General features: G+C 29.8%; 1 protein-coding gene across 1 annotated transcript; it reads left to right on the forward strand.

The window, feature by feature from the left end:
* Window positions 1-130: 130 nt before the first annotated feature.
* On the forward strand, window positions 131-10,610 carry ca (RCC1 and BTB domain containing protein claret). Its single transcript, XM_069113144.1, has 20 exons — window positions 131-373; window positions 797-1,254; window positions 1,340-1,788; window positions 1,888-2,066; window positions 2,137-2,537; window positions 2,612-2,789; window positions 2,866-3,077; window positions 3,163-3,344; window positions 3,416-3,543; window positions 3,637-3,768; window positions 3,848-3,979; window positions 4,053-4,179; window positions 4,254-4,816; window positions 4,915-5,283; window positions 5,408-5,780; window positions 6,006-6,334; window positions 6,451-7,292; window positions 7,363-7,496; window positions 7,572-7,750; window positions 7,843-10,610. Exons 2-20 carry the CDS (start codon window positions 830-832, stop codon window positions 8,104-8,106), a joined length of 5,598 nt encoding a protein of 1,865 aa, XP_068969245.1. The 5' UTR covers window positions 131-373; window positions 797-829; the 3' UTR covers window positions 8,107-10,610.
* The last annotated feature ends 52 nt before the right edge of the window (window positions 10,611-10,662 follow it).

The raw sequence follows: 10,662 nt of genomic DNA on the forward strand, positions 1-10,662 counted from the left end.
ATTCAAACAGATTCGTAATTGTATTCATGATCTATCAAGGCGCATACGCAAGAAATATTCGCTTGCATAATAAACTAGTAATTTTGTTTTTTTCATGATGGTTATAGTGGTGATTATAATGCAATATAACCTTGGTATTCTGACGTTTGGAAATTTGACGGCGGTGTTATTGTAAAAATGTAATGCGTTGTAAATAATTAATTTTCTTCGTTTTTCGCGTAGGGAAAAAATAAATACGTTTCGACGGAATGCGTAATGTGATATTTAAGCTAGATTACTTTTGCAATCATTTATTTTTAGCACAACAAGAATTTCTTAATAGGCAAATCTTTCTCCTCGTTAACTATATTATTTTACAAGTGCATAAATACAGGTATAATATCTTGCAATATATTCATAAATATTTCAAGCGTTATATTACACGATTATAATAATAAATAACATAATATGAATATTACATCTTATGTAAATTTTTCCACGATCTCTTAGATTATGTATATTACAAATAATTTATTAATTATTGATTTAAATATGTGTAAGTCATAGAGATTTATGATCTTTTTCACCTATTTATTTTTTTTTTTTACTGTATTATATTTACATTTTTATGGAATTAGAAATTTGATAGATATAAAATCTTGTATATCTTAAAAAATTTAATAATTACATTATCTTTGTAGGTACTGATTAAGTTTGAAATTTATAAAAATATATATTGTACTGTCTTCTGGTACCATATGATAATATTTTTAATAAAATCTCTTTAGAGAATTTAATGTAATATTTTATATTTCAGGTAGTATTAAGATTACCACTTGCCATAAATATAATGATTGCAGAAATAGGCACAGAGGGCTTTCAGCCAATGACAAGTTTTACTGAAGAAAGGCTATTTAAGTTACAATGTTTGATTAAAGCAACAGAGATACAACACAGTGCACAATGTGAATATGGAAAGAGATTATTTTTAGCACTTACAACGGGAAATGCTGACATTTTTTTATATTATAAGAAAGATTCAGTATCTACTGCAGTAATTAAAAGAATACCTTGGTTCCAAGGATCTCACAAACAAATCTCAGCTCTATGTTTTCACTCTATGGGATCATGGTTGCTCACTACAAGTGTTGATGGATCTGTATATATAATCCCTGCTCTATACTTCGTAGATGAAAATTGTGAGAAGGACAAAAGATGGACTAATGATGATATAACTTCTTTTCCTTCTATTAGTTCACAGTCATCCCATTCAAAGTACATATCATAATTGAATTCGTAATGAAACATAATCATGAGTTAATGTTTCACTTATTATATTTTTATAATTTAAAATTTCTAGACCTACTGCAATTGTATGGTGGCAAAGTACAGTAATACCAGCAGAAATTGGTATTATTGGAACTGAGTATGGAGAGATTATATTTATAAATCTTGAAACTGGCCATCAAACAAATGTCACACAAATCAAAGGGAATATTGCCAGTTTGCATATTTGTCGCGATCAAAGTAATGATATTGTATCTCTTCTGATAACAAGCCAATCCAGAGAACAGTGGAGATTACTTTTGGAGCAGCGTACATACAGTTGTTTGCATCATTTAGAGAATGGGGAATCATATAATACGTTGCATACAAATGATAACATGTATGATAATACCAAGATATTTGCTTCTACTAGATCCAGATTGCAAGGACTCAAGCAGTTGTCTGTGGAAAAAATTGCAATTCTTAGACAAAAGTTAATAGAAACAAGAAATCAAACATTAGGAGAAAATTTACAATATCATGGTTTGTATATATACATAAAATTCAATAATTATTTAATTTTGTTATAGGCCATTAATGAGAATAATTTAACTTTTAACTACCGTTTTACTAATTTTACAGATATTACGAGCAATAGAAATACACAAAATATAACTATTAATTCTGACTCTTCTACAGAGGTAAATCAGAATCAGATAACACCAGAAGCAATGTCAAAAGATGTATTTCTAATGTCTCAGTTAGATAGGGATGGACAACAATTCTATACATGTTACCATTCTATTACAAATCAGATATTGGTATAGTAATATTTTATTAATTCTTAGTTATAATAATAAATATGACATAGGAACGATTTTAAAATTGCAGGTATATGGACCTAATTTTACTACTGTACCTTTATCAGCGCATAAAGTATTTGAATCATGTAGAAACGTTCTATTAACTCAGCGATTTTTTTTTATTACTGACGTCAGTCAACGTGTAATATATGTAATATCAGACAGATTATCCGAAACTCGTAAGAGTGATAATGGTAAATTTAATCCAGAGTGTATTGTTGGTCACTTTTCTTTGGTGAATAGTAAAGAAGTTATACGTGCAGTGTACAGAGCTATTGATTGTACAAATAGTGCACCAACAACACTTTCTGAAGAAATTAAACATAAATACACGTTACCAAAGGGAGTAAGAGATATTAAAATCGAATTACCTCATGTGGATACTTGTATAATTGTAACAAATCATTCTGTATATAAAATTGTTTTAAGGTCAGTGTTATATCCTTATTATATCTTATCAGTTTCATCAAAATTCACAATAATCATATCGTTTTCATTTGCAGAAAATCAATATTATCAATTTTTATGGAACTAGTATTAAAAAATAATGAACTTGAAAAAGCGGCAAAGTTGGCTATAGTACTCGGTATTAATGCACAACAATTATTAGAGCAAGCTGGTGATATACTTTTAACTAATAAAGAATTTCCACGTGCTGTAGCTTGCTATAAATTGTCTAAAGTAAATATAAGAAAGATGTTAATATTGTTTCCTCATTTAAATTTGTATATAATTTTTATGATTACTGTTTTTTCAGTGTAGAATAATGAAGAGTATGTTAAAATTTGCTTCTGTTGGTTATACAGCGGATTTATTACGTTGTCTTACACATTGTTTAACTTCCCCGGTTATTAGTGAAATGCCTGTTGCACCAAGAATACATCTTTCTAACTTATGTGTTCTCGCTTTTATCGAACGAACGCTTCGAGCTTCATCTCAGAAGTCCAAAGCTATATATAAAGAATTTTTGTAAGCATTTAACTAAAACTCGTTCAGATATGACTTATAAGAATTTTATGAAGAAAATATTCAATAAAAATCATTTGAATTTTAGGTATTTCTTATCTACAAATTCTTTTTACGATGAATTGTTAGCAGTTAATATCGCTGGACAGACGTGTCTGTGGGAAGTGTTACATCATTTAGCAACACAGAAGGGTCTTTATGGACAAATGTTAGATATTCTTATGAGGACAATACATACTTTCAGCACAAGCAATTTCCAACCAACACCATGTAATACATAATTATAATTACAATATAGTTTAAAGATAGTTATGTAATTATTCATAAAACAATTTTTTTAGATGGTTTGTTGATATGTATAAGTGAACCAAGTCTAATGCAAGCAATGTTAGTCTATCCTGAGTTAGCTAGAAGTCATATGTCATTTATTCTTGATAATCTTCAAGACTCTCAAATTTTTGTACTTCAGGTAGGATTTAAATTGTGTTTATAACATAAATACGTTAATAGTACATAATATAATATAAGAATAATTAATGGAAATATTTTTATTGTGTTTTAGAGATTAGTAACACTATACGATCCAACGAATCCAGTAATAAGACCTAGGGTAGTGCGATGCCGATTACGTCATAGAACTACTTCGCACAGTTCTCAATCTAGTCAATGTGATTCTATAGATCTCGTGGAAAATGTATGTATAATTAATTTATTATTCAATTAACTCATTCGTTTATTCATATAATTATCATCTATTTCTTTTTCTTATGTAGGATGAGGCTGATACACTCATAGAAGAAATTATAGAAACTTTTTTACTAATTTTACTGACTTTGATTTGTAAAAAATCTATTTTACATCAAGAATCTATTACATGTAACATTGAATTATTAGAATTTAAGAAGGTAATTATCACATAAACTGCACAGTATTTTATGTTAAACAGATAAATAGATATACTTATATAATTTAAACTAGGATCATAGAAATACTAATTCTGGTGCTGATTTCAAAAGAAGACCATTATGTGCTGGATTCTCTCATGTTGCTCTTATTAGGAACGGAAATGTTTATACATGGGGAAGTTCTGTGCATGGATGTTTGGGTAAATATACATGCAATTAAAGACATATTTTTTATAGCCTTTGTATGTATTATACTTATATTAATTATTATTAGGAATTGGTCCATCTGTATTGAGATATGGTTCACCTCAAGCTATAACTTTTTTCTGGCTTATGGAGGTTGAGGTTCTCAGTGTATCTTGCGGTCACTGTCATACTCTGGCAGTAACTAATAACGGCGTTTACGCGTGGGGTTCAAGTCAGTTTGGTCAACTAGGTCTGGGGAAAGTCTTACAATGTTCAACCCCTGAATTGATCACTTCTTTGGCTCAAGAAGTCATTATTGATGCAGTAGCTGGACAATACCATTCAGTAGCATTGACTGCAGATGGTAGAGTTTTCACATGGGGTTGGGGTGTTCATGGCCAATTGGGTCACGGTAATACCGACAAAAAAATGACTCCCACGTTAGTTACGTCTTTACTTGGTACCGTTATACGTTACATTACTGCCGGTCATGCACATACATTAGCTCTTTCAACAGAGGGTATTGTGTATGCATTTGGTTGTAATATTTTTGGGCAATTGGGTGTGGGTAGTAATGTTAAGAGTTCAGTGCCAATGAAAGTTTCGTTATCAGAAAGAATAACTCTTATCACAACTGGATATTTTCACAATGTAGGTAAAAAAGTTTATTGGATTATGATCATTTATCATATTAAAGTAAATAAAAGGAAAGATTACACATGTTCGCTAATGACATTATTTTTTGTTAGCTTGCTGTTAGTTATACAAATAAGTTATATATATGGGGAGCTAGTCCCCAAGTTCTCCGATTGCAAGCACAAACGCAAAAACGAACTCGAATATTAGAACAACGAGACTTGAAGCAGTTTGAAAATATTGACGAGTTCGAAAAAGTCACGGATACCGCAAACATGAATGATACAAATGAAGAAGTCTTAGAAAATAATGCACAAAATAGAAATGTACAATCAAAAGCATGCGGTATTAGTACAGAATCGCGAAAAAAATTAGATAACACTTGTTTAAAAAGTGTAAACGTCGGGTCCCTTGAAGAAGCTCAAACACATTTAAAACCAACCATTGTAGATACGAGTTTAGTCAAAGGGGATATCATCCGGGTTAGTTGGAAGAATCTCTTTAACAAGATTACTATTTTATCGTATTTTATCGTTCTTTTTTTTTATTTTGACATTTTTTCTATATTTAAACTTTATAACACATCTATTAATAATAATGTAACAGATATCGGCTGGTTGCCACCATAATGCTCTCATGACGAAGGATGGATCTCTTTATATGTGGGGCAGAAATTTGGATGGTCAGATAGGCAATGGTAGCAGACGGGAAGTGCCGATTCCTACGCCATTGTGTTACAATCCTGCTTCGATTTTTGCACAAGTACCACCAAGGCATAATGCTTACAAACGAGTGGAAGAGGAACAAGATTTAAACGGCGATGTAAAGAATTCTGCGGTGAACGAGAGAAATGGAAATGTACATGATGAAGCCAGATCATTCCAGGCAGAAAGTAGTAAATCCAAGGAAAAAATAAACCCTATAATTAAAGCTGTTGCAATTCACTGCGGATACGATTATACAGTCGCTATTCAACCAGGTATCTAAACTGCATAATATGTTGTGCTGACGAATGTTAAAAAGAGCTTGAAGAAAATAAGTTTTATTTTTATAGTACAAAATTTAGCTTCATTATCCCCTTATGCTTCTAGATGTAGACTTTTTAATTAGTTTAAAGTTAATTAGTTTAAGTGATTATTCTCGTTAAATAGTTTCAGGTTCTGCTATCAACAATATTTTCATTTTCCGCTGTATTCTCTTTCAGGAGGTACAGTTCTAGCTTGGGGTAATAATAGTAGAGCACAATTAGGTCGGCTTCCTGCAAAAGATGCACGTGACACCGACGATAAGCTTGTGTTGATTAAAAAGCGAGTTGTACGGCTCCCTCACGCATCGCATGTAGCTTTGGACGTGCCTAGTCAAGTTCCTAATATTCCCGCTCCCATTATTTCTTATCAAAGTTATGACATACCCTCTCTGGCGGGTATAATTCGTCCTTTAAGCGTTATCGAAAAATCACCAGGAGAATTGACGCTACATTATGCATTAGAATATTTCTCTGGTTTATATGATTCCTCAAGAATTATAGAGAAGGTTGGTTTTTTACTATCTTACATAATTTTTAAAAGAATCAACTAAAACTTATAGTTCTATAGCGATATATTAATAAAAATTTTGTATAATTAATAATTTTATATCTATATTTTTAGTGTGTCGAGTTGGGAAACTATCAAGCTTGCTCAAAAATAGCTATGCTACAGCATAATATTTCCGATGCGTTTTCGTATCAATTGAAAATTTTACACGTATTGAGTCTGCAATCTTGCTCAAAAGTGAAGTCTGAAAATTTGCGCGAAAAGACAGAACGAAAGTCTTTGGATGAGTGTGATTTAAAGAAGTCTTCATCAGCACATCACGTTAGAAAAAACACTGAACTTTTTAACAAACAGATAGAGAAGAATCTGATTGATTCTGTAAAAGATTGCGCCGCTAGGAACAAAATGAAAATTCCTGCAAGCAAATCATTGAATAGTCTGCAAACGCTTCAACAAGAACTATACACATTCGATTGTCAAGGTGGCTTAGAAGAACTGTGCAGAGATATTAAATGTGAAAATGCACCTATGGGGATTTTCGGGGATAGTTTCGATTCTGACACTAGTTCTGATTCAGAAGAATGGTTGGAAAGTCTTATTTTCAAGGAAAACCAATTACCAAGGCAAAAAAAAGCAGAGACATCCACTAAAGATAGTTCTTCTCCTCCTTCTACTCCTATGAAGGAAAGTGTAGATCAGTTGCCCAAAAGCAACGAGACATTTTATGAAAAGAAAATTGCTCGATCTCGGCAGAATAATATAACCAATGAAGCTATAAAAGTTATTAAGTTTTTCTTGAATGAAATGGAAAACGAAGCGGACACTATCAAGTGTAAAATGTTACAAGATGCGCTGGAGTTCTGGATTAAACACGATTTACCGATACAAAGTATAGAGAATATATTTTTGGAACACATTCAATCAATCTTTTATCCCCTTGGATTGCTGTTATTCTGGTAAATTTATTATATTTATCTATTGTACGTTTTTAAATAACGTCGTCATAATTGTAAAATATTTTTGCAGCCAAGAGATCATGGATAAATATTTGGATATAAATAAAAATAATAGCGAAGCTAAAAACTTTATTGCAATTAACTGTTTTTCTCTTAAGTTTTGTCTTCAAGTGTGTTCCATGTTATTACATCATATTGATCAAAGTAAGCAATCTTACTTTTTGAAATATCATATTGAATATAAATACTTTATACTAAATTATTATCTATTTATCTTAGACCAACCTATGCCTGAGTTCATTAAACTATTATCTTCCTTAATGGCTGACCAATTTGGACCACCATTGACTGGATATCCAGGCTCAAGTGGAAATAATACTCCAAAAGAAATGATGGAAGGAGTTATAAGCACTGTGTCTTCTAATATTCATGACTCCAAATCTTTTGTACACATTAAGGTAGATTATAAAATTATAGTACATTTATTTTGTTATTTAAAGTATTGCTTAAATTAACAATTATTTTTATAAACATTTATTTATGAAATTAGGATCCGGATGCAGTATATCGATTTCTCGAGGCTGAAGAAGATACAATGATATTCACGTGTGGACATCATTTTCCATTAGCTACATATAAAACCGAAGTAATTCCAACGATGGAAACCGAGTTACTGGGATCCGAATCATTAGTTCTTCCACATACAGCCCAGTACTTAGGAAAAATGTTATCTCAGACTACTAAGCCGGAAATACTATGTCCTTTGTGTATACCGAGAGCATTGGAAACATTGGCGAAGAAACATGGTGGGTGAGAAGTATGTACCTGACATTTTATTTTAACGAAAAAGAACAAAATGATAGAAAAAAGTGACATATAACTTTTTCTTAGGATCTTAACGAACTCTAAAATTGTAGACGTGAAAGAGTGAACTTTTAAATTAATTTTAATGAATTAAAACATTAAACCAATACTGAAATGTAGTTAATGTAAATTAAAATAACAATTACGTTTAAATTTACTGACACCACTTGCCATCGCAATTGCGTTGTATTCAATAAACATTACAAAGCACTGCAAAGAACTAAAGCTCTCTATATCTTTGAAATTATATTTTTTAGATTATCTATAGATATAGGTAATTCTACATAGACATCATTATAATGCACTATATGTTTCATTACTTAAGAACATGCATTTTGTCCAATATCAGGAGGATTATTTCATTATGCACTTTGAAATTGAACATATTCACTGAAACTAGATGCATATTATGTGTTCATGAATTGTCAAGTGATATTTCAAATACTTTACTAAAACGTATCACGAATTAACAAGGGATAACATTAAGCATTAACATTTTGAGTATACATATTCAAATTTGTGAATCTCAGAAAATTAAAAAAGATGTAGTGAAATATATCATTTTCAATTAATATTCAATATCCAGTCAGCACTATATTTTAAAAGATAAGTTAGAGATTCAAATACAACGATGTAACGTGAAGAATAGCGAAGCAGGAATGATTTCCTTTTTGGACTTTGTTTATGAAACGATTTTATCTCAGATTGTACAAATTTTAGAATTGATATTTTACAAGTATTGTTTTTTATGAATATGAAATAATATTGTTAGTGAATTTTAATTTATACTGCTTGAAATATTCCTTTTAGCAGATGTTACATTTTATTTGAGAACTAATTGCTTATCATTATCTGTTATATCTTATTACAGTTTTAACTTTTAATTCAACTGAAAGATCCAGATATTGTGTTGTAAAATACATAAACGGCTATAAAGAAAATATGTCAATAAGATATAAAATTTATTAACACTTTCGTGATCGATGGCAGGATACTACGTATTTTTCTTTTTTGTTTCATGATTTTATCAGACCTCAGGGGATACCCTTTCTACAATTTTCGTAAAAGAGAGAAGGGGTAGATATATGCATAACAGAGTTGAATGAGAAATGAATCAATGCAGGCGCGAAAGTGTTAATATATTTGTTAACCAAATATTACTTACTGTGAAGCCATAATATAGAATTGTACAGTAGTTATAGAAACATTGTAAAATATATAAAGAAAAGAAAAGGAGATAAGATTAGGAAATGGACACAGCTATTATCTGTGCAAACTTATAAAATTGGTGCAAAGTGTTAAGGACTGATAAAAAATGTATTGATCTAGTCTTCAAAGTATATGCCAGAATATATTAGTTGATCGTAGAAGTTGGAAAAAATAGATCATTAATAAAAAATATATACATATATATATATCATGTGATTCTTTGTGGACTTATGTTGATTAGATGATCAATGTATTGACATTGTAAACGTGTAGAACTTGTACATAGAAAATTGTTTATAAAGTTAGAAGCTTTTGGTTACAGATGGAGCAAGTTCATAGACATATTCTGTTGTATTTTTTAAAGTAGAATTGCATGGAAGTGGAAAATAATACTTGTGTATGTGAGGAAACTTTTCCATTATCATTTTAGTGACCAATATAAATGAAGGTTTAGAAATTAATTAATGCAAATTGTGGAATAAAATGAATATTCTTTATTGTTAAAATTATATTATTAAATTGTAGAGCTAAATGAAGGTGTAAAATTATAATAGCACAAAATGAATAAAATAAATAGTATATGTATGTACATCCAGTTTCTCGCACAAAATAATGTAAGTTAGAAGTAACAAAAAATTAATTATTGACATGCAAAAGAATTACTCACAGATATACATTGTGTTGAGTCATTCAGTATCATTCAAAAAAATATTTAAATAGTGATCAGTCTCATTAAGAAGAAAATAAGTAAGTTTAAAGATTTCGTAACAAAATGATAAAGAGAAGTAGAAATATTGTGAAGTGATCTTTAATATTCTTTGGCGAATTTTTAATACTTCCTTTATATTTAAAAATTATAAATACCTTCATTTAGTTCACAGGAAATATTTTTTTTATCACAGACATTTTACTAATTTCCTAAATGTGATATTAAGCAAAATTTATATTACTTATTTTAAATGCTTGAAATTGTTGGTTTTATTTTTCCTTTCATAGAAAATTTAAAATTGTAAATAAGGAAACAGTATACGTATCATTTAAGAAAGTGCAATATTTTAAGCAAAAATAACATTGAATAATATCTAAATCCTTCTTTTACAAAATTTACGTATTTAACACGTGTGATACTTTTTTCTATTAGCTATTCTTTTTAAATTGTATAATATATTTGAAAGCATATAATATATGTATAGTATATATTATATCCTCGACATATAGGTCCCCAACTTATTTCTCGATACTTAACATACGGGTATAGTGTTATTAAAATAATAATCAATAAATTTAAACAAAATTT

The sequence above is a fragment of the Bombus flavifrons genome, chromosome 5 (assembly GCF_040668555.2).
Source record: "Bombus flavifrons isolate JBK064 chromosome 5, iyBomFlav1_principal, whole genome shotgun sequence".
NCBI classification, from domain to species: Eukaryota; Metazoa; Arthropoda; class Insecta; order Hymenoptera; family Apidae; genus Bombus; species Bombus flavifrons.